Source organism: Anser brachyrhynchus (assembly GCF_964034855.1).
Source record: "Anser brachyrhynchus genome assembly, chromosome: 10".
Lineage (NCBI taxonomy): Eukaryota > Metazoa > Chordata > Aves > Anseriformes > Anatidae > Anser > Anser brachyrhynchus.
Genome location: NC_137705.1, coordinates 19852095 through 19870738, shown reverse-complemented (window position 1 = coordinate 19870738; position 18644 = coordinate 19852095). Strand labels below are relative to the sequence as shown.

At 36.6% G+C, this 18644-nt stretch overlaps 1 protein-coding gene across 10 annotated transcripts in view; it reads right to left on the bottom strand.

The window, feature by feature from the left end:
* The window catches only part of CFAP92 (cilia and flagella associated protein 92 (putative)), a 120295-nt gene that overhangs the window by 24132 nt on the left and 77519 nt on the right, over positions 1–18644 (bottom strand). For all 10 annotated transcript variants that reach the window (XR_013955782.1, XR_013955783.1, XM_080607042.1 and 7 more), the window contains 7 exons: positions 16889–17096; positions 15355–15486; positions 13250–13331; positions 8801–8961; positions 6557–6655; positions 3810–3994; positions 1295–2181 (listed from right to left, as the gene is read on the bottom strand). Coding sequence is in view for 8 of the 10 variants with exons in the window: in XM_080607042.1 (XP_080463168.1) it covers positions 1295–2181; positions 3810–3994; positions 6557–6655; positions 8801–8961; positions 13250–13331; positions 15355–15486; positions 16889–17096 (1754 nt within the window). In the remaining 2 variants the exon portion in view is untranslated. The remainder of the gene's footprint in view (positions 1–1294; positions 2182–3809; positions 3995–6556; positions 6656–8800; positions 8962–13249; positions 13332–15354; positions 15487–16888; positions 17097–18644) is intronic.

Here is an 18644-nt window from a genome sequence, read left to right as displayed (position 1 = left end):
GTTACAGTGCTAGATAAAAATGATTATTTTTTAAACATGAGATGTGACGGAAACCTTCTTTTTGAATTTTTCATATTTTCCCTAAACATAAAGGTAGAAAAAGCTTGAACTCCAGCTTCCCCATAGTGACTTTGCTTTGGATCCCATGAAGTATTAGCAAACAATGATAGATATGACAGACAATGACAGATTTTCCACCACGCTCTCCCCCGGCCAAATTCAACCAGAAGTGTGTTTGTGTGCCCAGGATAGAGGTATGTGACGAACGCGGAAAGCACGGGGCTCCACATGGGTTTAAGCGATGTGAATTACGCTAAAACAACACGTGCTATGTTAGTTGGGCATGTACTTCGCATATTGTTTGTTTCTTTAAACTGTACTGCCTTTACTGTTCAGATGCATCCTCAAGATGTGAAGTGCATTAATCTCATTTTTAAAATAGAGTTTAAAGGTTTTTTTTTGTTGTTTGTTTGTTTTAATCATTCTCCTTGCCCTCTCTTCCAATTACGTGTGAAAAATTGCAGAGTTCATTTTGAGAAGCAACATCTTTCAGCTGCCTATTTGGGTTTATAAGTACATTCTGTACCTTGTATCCATGCACCACTATATAGTTGTGATAATAAATTGCCTAAAGAAGATAGCTGTTGTCAAAGATTCTTTATATAATTTTTCACATTTACTTTGTCCTCTACCACTACTCTCAAAGAAACTTGAAATTAGAACATTTCATAATTAACCTTATCTTCTTCCTTATGCATGCGTACTGACTTGTTACTGTAGCTAAGAGAAAGTACTATTAATAATTCACTACACAGTTTTACATAAATTATCAACAATTAAATGGAAACATACTATCATCTTTATCTTCCGTTCTTGTATGTACAGGAAATATATCTCTCAATTACAAGCCTCAAGTCTAAGAGCATTCAAATTCAACTTTTGAGGGTCATACCAGCTCTGAGCAAAATAATGGCCAGGATAAAAAAAGGAAAAAAAAAAAGAAAGAAAACAAAACAAAACATAAAGAAAGGAAGATTAGGACATTTTTGTTTTTGTTTAGAATCGTCAGACTATGGTGTTGTTCCCACAAACTATGTAGTACCTTAACAAAAAAAGTATGCTATGCCTCAACAGTTTTGTACTAGTCACTGAGAGTGATACCAACTAAAACCACACATTAAACATCAGCTATGTACTTGACCATATATCTTGTAAAGAAAGGGATGGGAGAGGTATAAATTAGATAAAAATCCCTGAATCTAAGGAAATACCTGATGAAAAACTTCACTCTTACCTTTCAAAGTGCTTATCCCAGAGCCTCTTGATTGCCTTGTCTTTTAATCCCTCCAAGACAAAGAGATGAGTTGCTCCATCCAGTAAGTGAAAACCAGTAACAACATCCAACTCAGAAACCTTCTCAAGTGTGGTTTTCAGTATTAATGCAGCAAGAGCCATTCCAATTATGTGTACAGGATAACTGTGCAGCTGGAGGGCATTAGCATTGATTTCTGTAATCTCTTCCACCAAATCATGTAATAAAGATGAATTACTGTAGCCAAAAATGTAGATTATATAACCGTATGGGTAATTTGTGACTTGGGCATCAGCAATTTCTGCATGCATTCCCAATGGCACTGCTATTTCCACTCGTACTTTCAAAAGTGAGTCTGATTGTAGATAATGTCCCATAGGTAATAGAGAAGTATCAACAGATTCTGTTATTTTCTCATTTTTATCCTCCTTGTTGAAAGCACCTGTATTTGGAACTGAACAGCTATGAATGGGTGCACTGATAGCCAAGAACTTTTTACCCAACAACAGATCTGTTAGACTGACTTTAGCTACCCCATGTGGATGCCACACTTTGCTCTCTGTAAAAGAATTATAGATCGTGGATTTGCAAGCAGGGAGGCTCACCTCACCTACTTTTTTATCTGCTTGATCCTCGCCAAACAAACATGGCATTTTTGTGTTGTCTTCCATGCTTCTATCCCGATCATGAACTTCAATCTCCAAAGGTGGACCTCTGAGATACCTCTTTAATTCCCCAGGTTTCATTGTTCCTGTTAGAAGTACATTCACATCCTTAAAATAGACATGAGTTCCATGGATTTGCCCATGAGTTTGATGAGGTGGAAAGTTGTGAAATTTGTATTTGCAGTAGGTGGGAACGCACAATCTCTAAAGAACAAAGAATAGGGAGAAACAGGTTATTTGCAGATTTATGTTTTCCTCTTTTTAACCTCACAGAATCATCAGCTTTTCTTCTAGAGAAGGTAGGGGGGATGCACTTCATGGCACAAACTGTGTGTTTCAAGGTAGCAAATAGGTCATTCTACATGCCTGGATCCTAGGTTTCAGGAATTAACTATGCCCTTCATTTGCTTGTCCTTTTTTGCTTTATCCAAAACCAACCAAACAAAAAAACAACAACAAAAACAGCAACAACAACAACAAACTCCTTGTTTCTAGATCATTAAAGAAGCATGCTGGAGGGGACTGCAATGGTTCCTAGATCTCCCCACCCCCCACCACCCCGCATTCATTTGTAGAGTTTGAGGCCTAAAATAAATGCTTATAGCTGGAGTTAAGAAAATTCAACAGTTATCCAAAGATACTATAAGGAATGGACAGTATGATCTCTGTTACTAGGCATTTGGTTACTCATCTAGGGGGTAAATAACAGGATCCATTCCACAACACTCATGTTTTTTCCATGTAAGCGCTCATCAGCATTCCAGCAGCCTGCATGGAGCGAAGGCTCCTTGTCAAGGACCACCCTGACAACTCCTGGCTTTCAACAATTCTTGATTTCACCACATTTGGCAAGGGAAACAGTCAACTTCTGTGATCACTCTGCAGACTACAGAAACTATGAAAGATTAGAAATTATGCAGTGAAATATTTTCCCTGTCACTTTTCATAAATGCTAGGCCAATTTGCCTAGTCTGTCATAAAAACCCAGCAATATGAAATTCTATCACAGAATTACATGCACTCTTATAAAGTTCCTGACATAACATTATTACACTATTTTCACAAAAACAACAGAACACCCTGTTAACATTAAAGACCAGGCTGATGCAACTTGGACTGGATCTTTCATATACTGTTGCCTTATAATTCCACCTCAACTGGGGAGCCAATGAAATAGCTCCCGAAATTAATGATCTTTTAATTTTAATCTCACTTTCACATCCACTATACACAATATTCAGACAAGAGCCTTTTTTTAACAGCATTTCTTTAAGCCTAAAACCCCATACATTTGACAAGAAAACATATTTTCTATCTCATCACTTAAAATGTACAAATATAAGACCAAAACCCTTGAACTATATTCTTACCAATATAGACCTTTTTTTATGCACAGCATTTTTCAAGATGTGAAACGTTTTCGTTTTGTTTTGTTGTTGTTGTTTTTAATCCAGTAATATTTTTAACACAGCTGTTGTTCTAGACGAGCCAATCAACTTGTCAGCAAGTTGTTTTAGACAATACAACACAGTGACTGAACTACCTCTCTGGCTTACTCAAGATCCAATGCTCAGAAATCAAAATATGATTATTACATATAAATTATTGCCCTTGGAAAACACAAGGACTATTTTTTTTGTTGCCAGTGCCTGTGATATACAAGCACTAATCTGGCCACATCTCTTTCAGGAAATCTTAGTCATATTACCCAATTTTGTTACTAGTAAGGAAAGCTCTCTTTCAAACTATGTCCATATTTGAAGCAAAGATACCTGAGGGTAACAAAGGATAACAAAGGATTTCCTCCAGACAGAAATAGTGGTGTATGTTACCTGCAGCACTTCTATTGGTACAGGGGTGTTTGGGAGACAGGTAGCCGAATAAATCTTTATAATCAGTGGGTTCAATTCATGTCTTTGTCTTTCAGACAGGAGAGGTGTTTCTACAGTGAAAGTCGCATAAGCATCTAAAACTATCGGATTGTTTTCTTCCAGTCGACTGATCACTGATTTTTCTCCTTGAAACGTACAAGACGAAATACCATTAGACAAGCAGTCCCATCATGGCATCAATATGTATTAGTAAAAAAACCCTCCACTGCATTTGTATTAAAATAAAAATATTATTTTAACTGCTTCAAGTATTATCTTTTACAGTGAGGAAGTAAATAGCTTAAATAGGGCTACTAACGGTTTTGGAGACTATCTGTTGAAAGCACACAAGTTTCTTTTTGAAGATGCAAATATACAGTTCACATAAATATAAATATTAAAGCAGTTCCAAGACTCTTCATCAATTAAACTCTTTGTTAAAGAAGCTCCTTTAAGATTTTTGCTTCTGATGGTCATTGTCACTCACTATTTCTAGACACATTAATTTTTCTCTTCTCTTCCCTTGCTGCAGAAGTAACACTATCTTACCTGTTAATACTCTGCTAGCCAAAGACAAGTTCAAATTCTAAAATGTGCTGATGCATGTAGCAACCCCTGAAGATGTATGCCTTTGTCCTGTATTCCTATACCTAAATCAGATGTACATTATGCCACACATTTTTAATGAAGTGGTTCTGGGCCACTGGATCTAGGTGGCCCTGCTGGAGCAGGAGGGTTATACAAGACAACCCATAGAGGTTCCTTCAGACTGCAACTAATCTGTGATTTTATGACCTACTGTTTCTTTGGAGGATGGAATACAAATGTATTGCTTCTCTGAAGGATCAAAGAGTGCAAACACTGTGGACAAGCCGAGATAATTACTGTGGAGTATTTTAAGAACTGCCAAAACACAAGCTTACATGTTTGGCAGGAATTTTATTACATTACACAAAGGTGTAACGCAATAATCTTATTTAGAAAGTAGCATAGCAGTCACCCAGAACACTTCTCTGCAGAAGCTTCTTCCCAAACCTCTACTCAGAAGTACATTTACTTAATATCTTATTCAAATAAAATACAAAAGAGATTTGAATTTTGACTATCTTTGAGTTCAATGTACGTAAAAGCACATTCCAACAGTGCTGTCATGAAAAAACACAAGATTTTTTTGCCAGCCCTCGAAGTGTTGAAATACCTGACTGTTGCACAGTAAACAGTGAACTGACACACTAGCACAGACTGACTGCATCTGGATCCACTTGGGCATCTACCAGCAGTTGTGAGCTACCCTGTACTTCGACTCTGAGGTAGCAGTGACATGCTACACAGTGGCAATCCCTGTCCCCCTGTCCCCTCTATCACAAAACATTATTGTCTGTAGATCCAAAGGTTCGATTGTAACTACGACCAAAAAAAACATCGCAAATGTGGATTATGTTAAACACTTCAAGTAAATAAAGCTGCACATCTGCCTAATATATTAGCATGTTTCTGTTACAACAATGTCTGCATAAATCAGAGTATTCATATACTTCAGCAAATGGGTAATAATAGAGAGAAATGAGAGAAATGAGTGAGAAACTTTAAATCTACCCTTGTATCAGCAGGACAGAACTACAGGCATATGCTATAAAAAGTTACTAGGCACTGTTTCTAACACCTTTGATGCTATGAAACTTAAATAGTGACTCAATCTACTCTTAAGTTTTTTGAGATGTCTGCCCCAAACCAGGTATTTAAAAAAAAAAAAAAAAAGGAAAATAGTAGCCAGCACCTGATTTGTTTGCAGGGAACAATCACAGAGACAGCCAACAACCTCCATTTCTAATGGCAGTTAGATTACCTTGGCTATTTTCTCTCAAATTCTATTCCATGATTAGTCACCCTGGTGTTACAAGAGGCATGGACCACAATGCAGTAATGCCACAAGCTGCTCTTTCGATCTTATGAGGAAGAGCTGTTCTTAGAAACTAGTGCAACAACACTTCTTCATACCAAAACATATTTCTTCCTGGCTGAGCGCTGGTAGGCTTAAAATAAACAGAAATTGATCTGATCACTCACTTAGACGCCAACACAGAAGGATAAGCAGAAAGGGTATTAGGCATGATGAACAAATGGAGAAGTCACCAGATTTTAAAAAATAATAATACAAAATTGTAGCTCTATGTGACTTCAGTTCCTGTAGATGCACTTGAGTTAGCCATTATGAGAGCTGTGTTATTGCCACAGAAACGGCTTCACCGCAAGTGGCTTTGCTACCTTCATATGTACATGCAGCAGCTCGTTCCGTGCTCTGCAACACTTAGTATTTCTGTCTATATGCACAGAAAAAAGGGAAGACTTAATTCACTGCACACAAAAATAGCACAACACATTAATACTGAACGTTAACCTTGTTACAATCGGAAAGTCTCAGAAATAACCCACTTTCCTCTAACCAACATCCCAATTCTAACACATTCTGAATAGAACAGGATACAAGAACTTAACATGGGCACACTGATGTCAGCCTCCACCAGATCAAAACCAAATCCCAAATCTTTCTTAACCTGCCGGCTTTGAGACAAACCATGAAATTCTCTAAGGATCCTTCCAAACAGTTTCCAGCAGCCAGACCCACCAGCATAGGTGCTTCCGAGGCAGAGGCATGCAGTACACCTAGCATGCTGCTCCCTGCCTGCCTCTTCATTGCAGAGTAATACCTGAGAGGAGAGGCATGAGGTCCAACTGCAGCGAAGCAACATCGTATTTCTTTTCTGTAGTAGCATGAACGTCTTCTTTAGCAGTAGAACCTCTTTTACCTGTTAATGGAGGGCAGGGTTAGACTAAATAGGAAGAAGGAAACATCTTGTTGCCATTAATCAAAGAAAGAATTTAAAATTTACTGTAGTAGTAGGGTGACACTGAGCTATGCCACCTTAAACACTTTAAAACTGACGTAGGCAATTAATTCAGTATGCTTAAAACTCCACTCTACAATCCACTGTATTATATATATAATCTCTACTTTACAAGAAATTTAGATTTGCAACAGCAGGCATTACAATTTCATGGTATTGCCAAAATTTACCTTTGCCACCTTACTACTCTTCCCTTTCATATATACATTGTTTCCAGAAACCTGTATTTTTGACTCCACATCTACAAAACAGAAATAGTGCCACACCTTTACCTCACAAGTGTATCATAACGGTAAACTTATCAATATTCATAATTGACACAGATGCTAAGCAATTATTCCCTAAAATCCTTTTGCCCACATTCAATCTTTACCCAACCAGTAAAAGCACAACCAATCCCAGCCGCCACCTATTTAAATCCTATCTTCAGATGCCTTGCTCAATAACTTAACTAAGTAAGCACAGAATTTCAGCAGAAGTAGCTTACGCATAGAAACAAAAAAAACAAACAAAAAAAACACATGCAGCAAGTGAACACAGCAATTTAAAATGAAAACTATAGAAATATTACTGCTATTGGTTTTGGTTTATTGTAACTCCTATAATAAAGGAATGGAAGAATGTTTTAATTCCTTCACTTTTTTTTTTTTTAAACACCTAAATGGAAAGAGAGGAATGCAATGAGTTTCTGAAGTTTTTTTCCCTTTTAATAACAATGGTTACGTGACAAGAAGTACTAGCACTACCAAAATTACATTGGTGAAAGAAAAACAGTGCACTGAACATAAGCAAAATGATATACAATACATAATATATACAAATATACAAAATGAGATATACACACAGAGAACTCCCTACGATATGTGTAACTGTTCATCAAAAGCTTGTAAATGGAAAGTTCCAACTGCCTTAATCACAAAAGGCATAGCAAGTGGAAGTTTGAGAGAGAATTGTATAGAACAGATTGTTTAAGGCATGGGTCTCTGGTGTCATGGGAAAGAAAGACCTAACCAGAGCCACAAAGTAAACAGGGCAGATGTAGTTCAGGGTTCAGCTCTTCAAATAAATTCCTGGGCTGCAACATGAGCTGCCTACCTCCATCCATTTATGCGCAAACAGGAAGCCTCCAAAATGCCTGCGTATTTATCTGCATGCCCTGTTTTGCATTAGTGTTTTCTTTCCTACTCTCCAAAAGGTCTTCATAAAAGCAGGAGCACCAAACTCTGCCAGTCATTGGCAAGAGAAAGCAGTCATCAAGCGGAGATTTGGTTGACACTACTGGTGCATTCACTTATTTTGACAAAACTACAACTGAGTGTTATCATTCATTCCCAGTGACACTTACTGATAAGCTAATGTTTTTTTTATAATGTGTACCAGGGCAACATGGGCAGCAACCCTGTGATGCCATGCTAGTTCTTGTCTAGCATGCTAGACAAGCATGCTATTTAACACAGGTGATTCAATACATGCTTCAGTACCCATTGCTGCTGTGGTTATCACCTCCTCCTCTCTCTCACAGGGCCTTAATCAACTGTAAGCTACAAATGAGAGAGCAAAACATCACTCAGCAGGACTGTGCTTTTTCATTTAACAGCATGAACAAGCACTGGAAATAAATACGGGCTGTAAACCACAGATGACTTCTTGTGGCAACAGCAACACAAGTGATACGAAACAACAGCTTGTTAAGTTCTCAATTGTAATAGCTGTTTTAGCTCCAACATTAATTTTTAAATGCTTTACAAGTTTCATCATTGCACACCTGAGTCCCTTGCAAATATCCATCACTTCACCCCTGGAATAATGAAGTGGTGGGAAAAGTCCATCATCATCCCTGCTTCATAATACTAGCTAAGGAAACTGAAAGTTTGATTAGCCATGGGAGAAACACAGAAAGCTAATGACAGGACTGAGACTAAAACACAGGTCCTGTAACATTTACTTCTTTGTTTTAACCTTGAATTCCATTTTAAAAAATAATACATAAACAGAATCCCATATCTACCTTTTAAAATCTAGTCCATAATTCCATCCAGAACTTACCATTAATGATAGCTATTTTGTTGGTTTGATACATCAGACTTCCCACATTATTGGTTGTTTTTTCAGCTTCTGAAATTATATTTCCTGGAGGTCCAGCAACTGCTTTCTGCTTCAGAAGTTGGACCTTATCCACAGATCTGTCTTTTGCAAATACCACACCTCTGAAAACATGAAAAAGATATGGTTATTTAAGAAATAAAAAAATAAGAAAATATAAATAAAGCCCTGACATGCTGATGATTCCACCATTAAAAAAAAAAAAAAAAGGCAAGTCTAAAAGAGTTCAACTGCCAGAATATAAATGTAAAGGTGATCAAAAAAAAAAAGGACAGCAACAAGATACATGGTCCTTCTCTTTTCAGTAAGAGACGAAGTAAAGACCTGAAGAGATGCATTAAGTAAAACACATTGTAGTACATACTGCAATGCTTTACTTACAGATTTTTCTCTACATCTGATTTCTCTTTGAGGAAAGAGAAATGTGTCTATTCCTGTTCACATTTGGTGTACACTGATACAGTTACAGACAGACCAGAAATCTGGAATGAATACAGTTTTGCTCTAGTATAAGAACAATCGTCTTCTTAGGGGAAAATGCAGATAGCAATGCTTTTGCTTAACTGTAGCATTAAGCAGCTTCCCAAATTTTCATATCATCAGACAGCGCTGTAAATGGATCTTCAGGAGACATTACACATTTTATTCCCTACCAATCTGATGTGTTACTGCTGCTGAAAAAGAGGATTAATCAGAAACAATAAAAAAGCTGTTTAAAACATAAGATTCTCATTGCATTTTATATTTCCTGAATAAACAATTTTGTTGTCCCTGTCTCCAGTTCTCTGTTATATATTGCAAAACAATATATATATATATATATAGTTATATATTGTATATATATATATATAGAGAGAGAGAGATGTAGGGCAGCATCACAAGACATCATGGTAAAATTGTTTTACATGTGAAGGGCACATTCAGCCCTAAAGATTCCTCACAACATGGCAATAGTTGTTACACAAATGACATTCGTTTCTTTTTTTAAAGATTTTAGTTAACCTAACATGCATTTTATTACTAATAACATAGACTACCATGTCATCTAGTCATGTCCAAGTAAAACCAGTATTACATACTTGGGACACAAAGTATAAGTCTCCCTGACTACTGCCTCCATAGCTTCTCACAATGATTACTCTAAAGATTTCTGGTGCTAAAGACTGTCTTCAGTTAATCATATTTAATCTATGAACCTGTCTGTATAGCATTTGCTCTAAGATTTATTAATATGTGCAACATCTTCCATTTATCATTGGCATTAAATCATTAATATGTCTTTTCTTCCTCCTCCTCTGAGGGACTTTAATCTCGGAGGCCTAAGTTCTTCAGTTGCTTCACAAACTTTATTTCAGTTCAGACAGACATGGTCAGTAACCAACGAATCAAGACTGTGGCTGTAAAGCTGGAAACACTGCATTTTTATAGCACTAAAAATAAAAATTCATTACAGAGATTAAGTCAAGAATTTCCCAGATAACTCTACCTATCTTTAGAGATGTTTCCTAAAGGATCATAGTAATAGCTGGGGGTGGGGAGAGAGAAAGCTTTTTGTGCATTTTTGCACCTCTAAAAGTGATCAACATTAAACATAGTTTTTCTAAGGTCTTTACATTCCTGTAAAAAATACTGTCAAAAGCGTTTATGTATGGTTACCTAAGTACTGAATGACAGACCATCAAAATAATTGCTTGGGGAACAAAAAATCTAAATAAAAAAAGTTTACATGTGGTTTTAAAAGTAAATGATCACACTAAGAGAAAAACAGACCTGCTAAAATTAAAATCAATAAGCTGTTTCTTTTGTATCAATAAAAGATAATCACTGCAAAGGGCCTGAGGCCCTAGAGACCATCACAATATATTAGAACTGCCAGGTGTTGGGACTAAGTGAAGGAGACTGTACTGTGCAGTTCATGGAGGTAACTCGGAATTTATTGCATTTGTTGGAAATCTCCCCACTGCACATTGAAAAGGCATACAGGATATCAGACCATATGTGGGCATTTACAACAGTACTGAGAATTTTTCTGGAACCAATTTGACTAATTTGACCAATTATTGTGACTATCATACTTCCTTGCTGTAGAGTTTTGACATAAAATGAGGGACGAGGGAAAATAATTCTTTAGAAAAGGAGATTCTTTTCCAGGTATGCAAAAAATCAGCAAAACTTTGCCAAGATAAAATTGGTAAAATATAACCTTCTGGATCTCAGATTTGCTTTCAGAGTAAGTGTAGGCTGCTTGTCAGATAACTCACTAGTCCTTCAAAAGGAATGTTCATTGCTGTAATAATAGTTCTTTGAACATGAAGCTGGAAAAAAAATTCTTAATACAAATGGAATAAAACTGTTCAGGTATATGACAGAGCAATAGTGATGTACATTAAGATAAAATGTCCATTCATTTTATCCTGTTTGAGCTTCACTTTCAACAGATACTCTTTTCCAGAAGAACTAATATCCTGATAAATATTCATATGTAGCTCTTGTGTCATTAGATTGTAACACCTCTAAGTATGTTTCCAGTAACCATTTTTTTTTGTTTTTAGAAATTTTAGAAATAATATTCTATCTAAAAAGGATTTATATTCCAATTAATCTGTCCTGAAAATTAAGTTTGCATGAAAGCTAAACACATGCTCCTAATTTTGCAAGACACTGATCTCATTTGTTCCTGTTTTACCAGAATGTTGTTACTGGCATGACAGACGGTATAAATACAGGCAGGCGAACAGCAGCAGCACAAGGAACTACTACACTTTAGGAATTAAATTGGACAAATATCTTTATATCTTACCAATAAAGATGCCTAAGAAATGTGCAGCAAGTCCAAAGGTAAGGTAATGCCCTGGATTTCTACATTAAATCTTACGTAATACGGTCACTCATTTTTGAGCAGGAATGATGCCCTCATGGGACACAAAGCAGCAAAAATTCACACTCAGAAATACATAGCTAGATTTCACCAACACTATTTTTGGAATAAAAAACTTAGTTTCAACAGTATCTTTTTAAGGATAGTTTTAGACTTAAAGGAAAACTATCTGAAATATACTGAAGATTTTGCTTCCATGTTCAATTTAACATTCTTGCAGAATTTTTTCATCTCTACAAATGCATGTTTCTTTTCTGCCACACAAAACCCATACCATTTGAACTACAGGATTCACTTACAGATGAACTGAGTTCATAAAGCTGTGCTGAAGGCATTAAGAGTCCTTTCACTGACGTCATTATCTTTTGATCAGGGTAACCTGACTAAATCTTGTTCAGGAGAGATTCTTAAACTTGCATAAGAGTATAAAATGAGAAAGCACATCACAGAATACAGGATTGTATTAGTTATTTTGTGCTATCAACACCAACGCATTTTTTAGAAGCAGATTGTGACCCTTGAGAAAGTAATTAAAGAGGGTTGTTTTTTGTTTATTTTTTTCAGATGACATTCTGGATTATGTAATTTGAGATACACCCTATTCATGATTCATTTCTATTTCAAGTGTAAAGTTTTCCTCTATGAATAATACCCAAGAAAAGCATGGATTTATTTTTTTTTAAGTTAAGCTTCTCGAGGCTTGAACCCTTTAACCTTTCTATAATTTTAGAAGGTTGCATGCTGATTGTTAGAAATTTACCACTGGAAACAGTTAATGTTTGTTAGATCAGAAGAATGACTAACTGTTCCTAAAAAACAGAACAGAAGAAATAAGGAATTATGCTACTACAGCACTATAAACTCAGGATTCTCTCACTTCTTTTGGAAAAATAATCCCATGTTTATATCAACTTAATTTAGAGAGGACTTTGATCCAATATAGATTCATAGCTATAGGACTGATTCACTGAGTTCACAAGCCAACAAAGCTTGCTTTGCTAGCAAACTTCTACTGTTGAGCTTACTTTACTTTCAAAAAGAATGAAGTACCCTGAACAAACCCCTCACTGCTACCCCTGCCACCCACTTCTCAACACCTTCAGTTGAGCAACTAGTGGTAGACTAGCTCCCAGTTTCTCCTCCATCTAGTCTCAGTGAGCCTATCTTACCCCACAGATCAGAAGTCACAAGACACAAGTAAACAGAAGAAAAACATGCACAAACAGGTAAACTGTGCAAAGTCTGCTGTTTTATGTATTTTTTTTTTCATAAGCAGCTACTTTACCCCAAATATATTGTAACAAGCTTGATGTATATCAAAGGGGGCATTAACACTTTTGCTCCTCTCCTACAGTCACAGCAGGCATGACTGCAAAAAGTACTGGTGCAACAGTTAACCACTTCTGAAACCACGGTATAATTATAACAAGGTTAAAAAAAAAATACCAAAAAACATTTACATACGGTCAACTATAGTTTTAACACATTTTCCTAAGCAAGTGCAACATTCTTACCTTACTGTAGGGACATTATCTGTCCTTGAAGGATGTGGTAAACCATAACTAGATGCTCCTGCTTCATCCCAATCTGTTTCTTCTGTGGAATTAAAACAGGTTTCACATTTGTTAATAAGTACCTCTATGTTTTGTTAACTCACATAAGACTAAGAAAAGCATCTGTAAGCTCTACTAAATAACAGCAAGAAGCCCTATGCAAGCTGTATTTGTAACTCAAAACCATGATCCATTTATTTTTTGAGTTCATGTCAAGGACATGCTTTTCCAACAGCTATCCGAGTGAATTATAAAAAATAATAATAATAGTGATAATATTCCATTGCCCAGATCTCTTACACAGAGCACATATAGAAGTGCCCTGATATTAGTTCAATGTTTATATATGCCGAAGTTTGGTATACTATAGCTCACTTCAGATGTCATTTATTGAAAAGCAGTCACAGATCTAAGTGTTAATTACTCAACATTTAGCATCACTATGTATCAGCCTTAATTAGAGTGAGATGTATGTCTTAATTACAGTAAGATTAGAGCAAATCAACACTGTATGAGTGGCAAGAAGAATCTGCGCTTAAAGAGCTGAATAAATTCCACACAATAAAGAACTAAATTTGCCACTATCTGCAAGTAAGCAAAAATGGAGCAATGGAATATTAGGTTTTTACCTATTATATAAACAGGACATTGAAAAATTATAATTACTTACCTATTTTACACAGCACAAGTAGTTGTACACCAAATAGTGCACACAGTTTTTCAAGGTCAATGAAAAGAAACATAAAGAGACCTTCAGAACAGTCCTTTCTTCCTTAAAGTAGGATGGGTTTGCATTGAACCAAAAAAATTGGATTTTTCCATTCATCTGAACTGTAAGCTAGATTCCTGTCTTTATCTCCCTGAACACTTCCTACCTTTGCAGACTTCACTATTTGGTCCACCAGTCCTCCCTGGACCCATCACTAGATGGCACTACTACCAAAATGCAGATACATTCTGCCAGCCTAATTACACCAGGAATTCACCTGCTCCTACTTTGATGAAGCATGTCATGAATCGCTAGAAAAACTAAAAACAATTTTAAAAGACAATCAGATGAAGCCGGTGACACAGTGCTCCCCAAATGGATACAAGGAGCCTTTCATCAGATACTAATGTAGGAGGAGATCATGTTATCAACTGAATCTCCAGAACCTTACTGCAGTTCCCTCTGGAGAATTCTATCTAAACACCTGGCAAGTCCCAAGATTTTCTGTCTGTAGATCAAACAAAATAACAGACATAACACAGAGAGAGAATTTAGGTCTTAGTTTTATTTTCACCATTAAAATACAAAATTAAGGAAAAAAGTGTTTTGATACCATATGCTTTCTGAGTTCACAGCAGAGTACTTTGCACAGTTCAACAGTGCCCAGGCGCAAAGAGATCACAGGGGCCAGCTGTCCAATCAAGGGACTTAATAGGGCCCCAAAAGAAACAAAGGAACTACCAGCAGCATTTAAGATTTGGCTACAAACAACACTGCCACTAGATGGAGAGTTTTTCCCCTTCTTTGCTTAAATGATGCTGCCACTGCTGAACACTACACCGGATACTTTGATTTGCAGCAGCATTGCAGCAGTTTCTCAACTGGCACAAGGAAAGATCAGATCACTAAACTGCATAAAATCGGGATACCCACTTATGTCAAAAATATATTTTCATACTTCACCACCCACTAGCAATTCAAAGGAAACAACATTCTGCTGCTGGACTTCAAGTAATTACCAGCAACAGAGAAACAATAAGAATCTAGAAATGTATGGTCTACACAAGCTTCTAGATGTTAATGCAATCACTTACAAATGTGAAGCAGAAGAAAAACCTTCATGCTTTTTTCTAGTGTCCGTTGAAAACCTTCCATGAGCCAGCTAAATCTCTTCTGCGTCCCAATTCTCTTCCAAAGCTATTAAAACCTTGCTCCAACTATAATGTCCTCAGACTTACTGCAACACTTTGCTCCCTCTGTAGATCTCTGAGTCCTGTTCCTGCTCACCCATTCCTCAAGGTGCCAGTTACATTCCCACTCCAGTTCAGCCCACAAAACAGTTCCAGTTCTCATATACCTTTGACAGGAAGGGCTGAAGACTCTTTCTGTGCTTTGGATTTCTTTGCTTCTTTTATTTTTGTACAGCTGGGTGGTGGCTGACTCTCTTCAAAGAATTTTCTTTGCAATAGCACTGTGTGTTTTACCCCACCTATCAGGACAAGGAAAAAAATTCATTGATTGGGACTTCATTGCTTATTCTGCTTGAGACACTCAAATTTTGAGCAATCATTTTCCCCTGGTACATGTTCCCCTTTTCCTGCTCTGTAAGAAACCACTCCAAGATTTCAATTCTGTTAGTCTGGAAATCAAAATCAGCAGGGTTATCTCAAAGCCCACAGAAGAATCTAGCATAAAACGTTCCCCCTGTGTACTATAAAACAGTGCATATTTGGAGGAAAATGTTGGGGCTGGTGAGGTTTGCAGCAACTCCCAGAATACTGGGCTTGCACACAGGGCAAACAGCCCCGGCAGTGTGATGAGCGGGACCTCTCCATACAGACTCCTCTGCAACAGCGCAGTTTCAGGAAGAAAAGCTTTTAATCCTTTGTCTTGCCTTGCCCCCATTGCTAAACTGTACAGCAGCTGTTCAGAAAAGAACAGCTACAGATGAGTTTCCACTGCTCAACAACAGCTACTGAGGTGCTCAATCTCTCTTACAGACACAAACCAAATGCTGTCAGAAGTTTCCATCAATTGCAAACTCCATTTGCTCACAAAGCCCACCACATCTGAGCAAACATTCGTTAGTATCAGTTCAGTTACAAAGAAACCCAAGCCTGTATTAACTGGCATTTGAAATCTTGTAACATCACCAACTCTCAATCCATTTATACATATGGAAAAGAGAGTATTACAGTATTTAACTAATAAATTAAGCATATTTTAACAGTAAAATTAATTTCAACAGTAGTTCAAACTCTTCAGAACAAAGGATACCCCACTTCCTACATATTTTATCTTATGGTTAGTTAATATAATAAAGACTGAGATCTCATTTCATACATGCCCATAAGGAGCTCTAACAAGGTCTCTCTCCTCTAATTATATTAACTCAACTAATAAATCACCTGATAAAAATTAGCTCAATTACAGAATAGATGTGTTTAACACCACTGACCTACAACCCAAATTGGCCAAAATTTAGCCATAGATTTAAGTTACAGCGTTGTGAGAGGTAACAACAGAGAGAGGTGAAACAGAAAGATGTGCAGCACAAAAACGCAGCTGTACAAGTTTCACTTTTCAGGACAACTACAAAAAAAAAAAAAAACTGAAAAAAGCACTCACTGCTACCACTACTATCCAACAGTCTCAAATAACTCTTCAGTTTACAAAGGTTTAGACGATAGTCCCAATTGTATTTTTCTGCTATCAAAATTTTCAGAAACTGATGCATTCATTAAAGTGCATCAGAGTACAAACAAGCCAGAATTATTTTAGTGAGAATGACATATGAAAAATAATCAAATAATCTCATTGACAACTTATTAATAGGTGCAGTCACTGTTTCAACACACATTTTATAACGTGTCTGTTTGCACTAGACTTACCAACAGCCTCTGCATCTTTTTCTAGTGAAGAAACAATGCTTGGTTTACTAAGCCTTGCTTTTGAGGAAACTTTGTCCTTGGCATCCCAGAGTTTTAAAGTTATTTTGTGATCCCTTAGTTTTATTAGATATTCGTTGGTGACATTGATATCAGTACTATGGTTCCATGATATCCACATCTGGTCATTTTCAAACCATGGCACAATAGTCTATGAAAACAAAGATGAAAGTCTTTACAGAAGCTGACCAGTACAGAAGAAATTATATTCACATGCTAACCACTGTCACCACTGCTCTCGAAGTGTACATTGCTTATTTCTCCAGCTCATGCTGGATCTTACGTGTATCCCCTTTCTCTGTGTCAGAGCAGCATATTTTGCTAGATTCATACAAAGCAGTCCTATCAAGCCAAGGTCTGATATGAGACATGAGGTAAGAAAAAACAGCCATTAAACTGTTGTTCAGCATGACGTGGTGGACTGAATGCTTAAAGGAATACTATGAAAGCTAATATATACTCTTTAAAATCCAGAATCAAAGCACAAGCATTAAACTTCAGATATAATGTGAATGCTGGTAATCTCTAAGAACAAAACGCTCATCAGAGTTGCCAATATAACACATTTCAATCAGAAATTTCACAGGAGAATTTTATTTAAGAATCTCAAACTGATACTCAGAAATAATCAAAGTGGGCCGTTAGACTGACTGTCATGCAAAGACAAAACCCGAGAGCATACAGTACTAGATGATCTCATCAAATCTACTCTGTGAATAGGAGAATATATGATATGGTGAAAATCCAGTAAGTATTAATGTAAGAGAGAAAAGCAGAATTTTGTTCTTAATGTCATTTTAAATGTCATCTTTCGCGCACATAGACACATATACAATGTGGATAGCTAGATTCACTCGCAATTCTGTATTACAATGAAACTGGGGCTAATGTGCCAAGACAGCCTCAACTTCTGAGGTCAGCGTGGTATTCTGTTAAGTCACGACTGTACGGTCTCGACCTAGCAATTCTTATTTACATTTATCCATTGTGATATGTTTGGTATTTTTCTTGACTGTTCCTTTCTCTTCCCTCACTTGTGTTTTATTATACTACCAAAATAAGCCTCAGAATGTCACCTAACATGGAGAATACTTCCTAGAAAATTCTACTTTTTGTTTCAGAGGATGATTCTTTGCCATCCAGCTACTTCTACCTCCATTACTTTTTCTCCTTCAGAACACTGCATTTCTTACGCTTCTTTTATACGTTATTCATGCTTCAACAGCACTAGTTACGTAGTTAACATGACTGTACTAGGATGGTAAACATATATGTTTACCATATAAATATATATATGCTTAATAAACAAAAAAGATATGTATGTTATACAGATTGTTTTAAGTCTGTACTATAGGCTAAATATTGACAAGCTTGTTATATGACATTTTACCTCTACCCATCCCCATTTCAGAGCAGTTTTCAGTTTCTGCTAAGATTTTCAGAGGTCAGATTGCAGCGTATGGGATTTATATGTAAACAATTTACTGTGTGTCCCTCATCTTTCCACCCTTTGAAAATTCTACTTCAAGTAAGCTATCCTTCAAAGCTGGAACTGACAGTCGGCAAGGATATACACATATTTTTTACTGTTACAGAAGACTTTAATTAAAATGAAAATGAACAAAAAAATGTCAGAATTCAAAAATGAAAGATTCACAGTCACTTAAGGTTTAGAACATAAATGAGTACAGTGAGGATG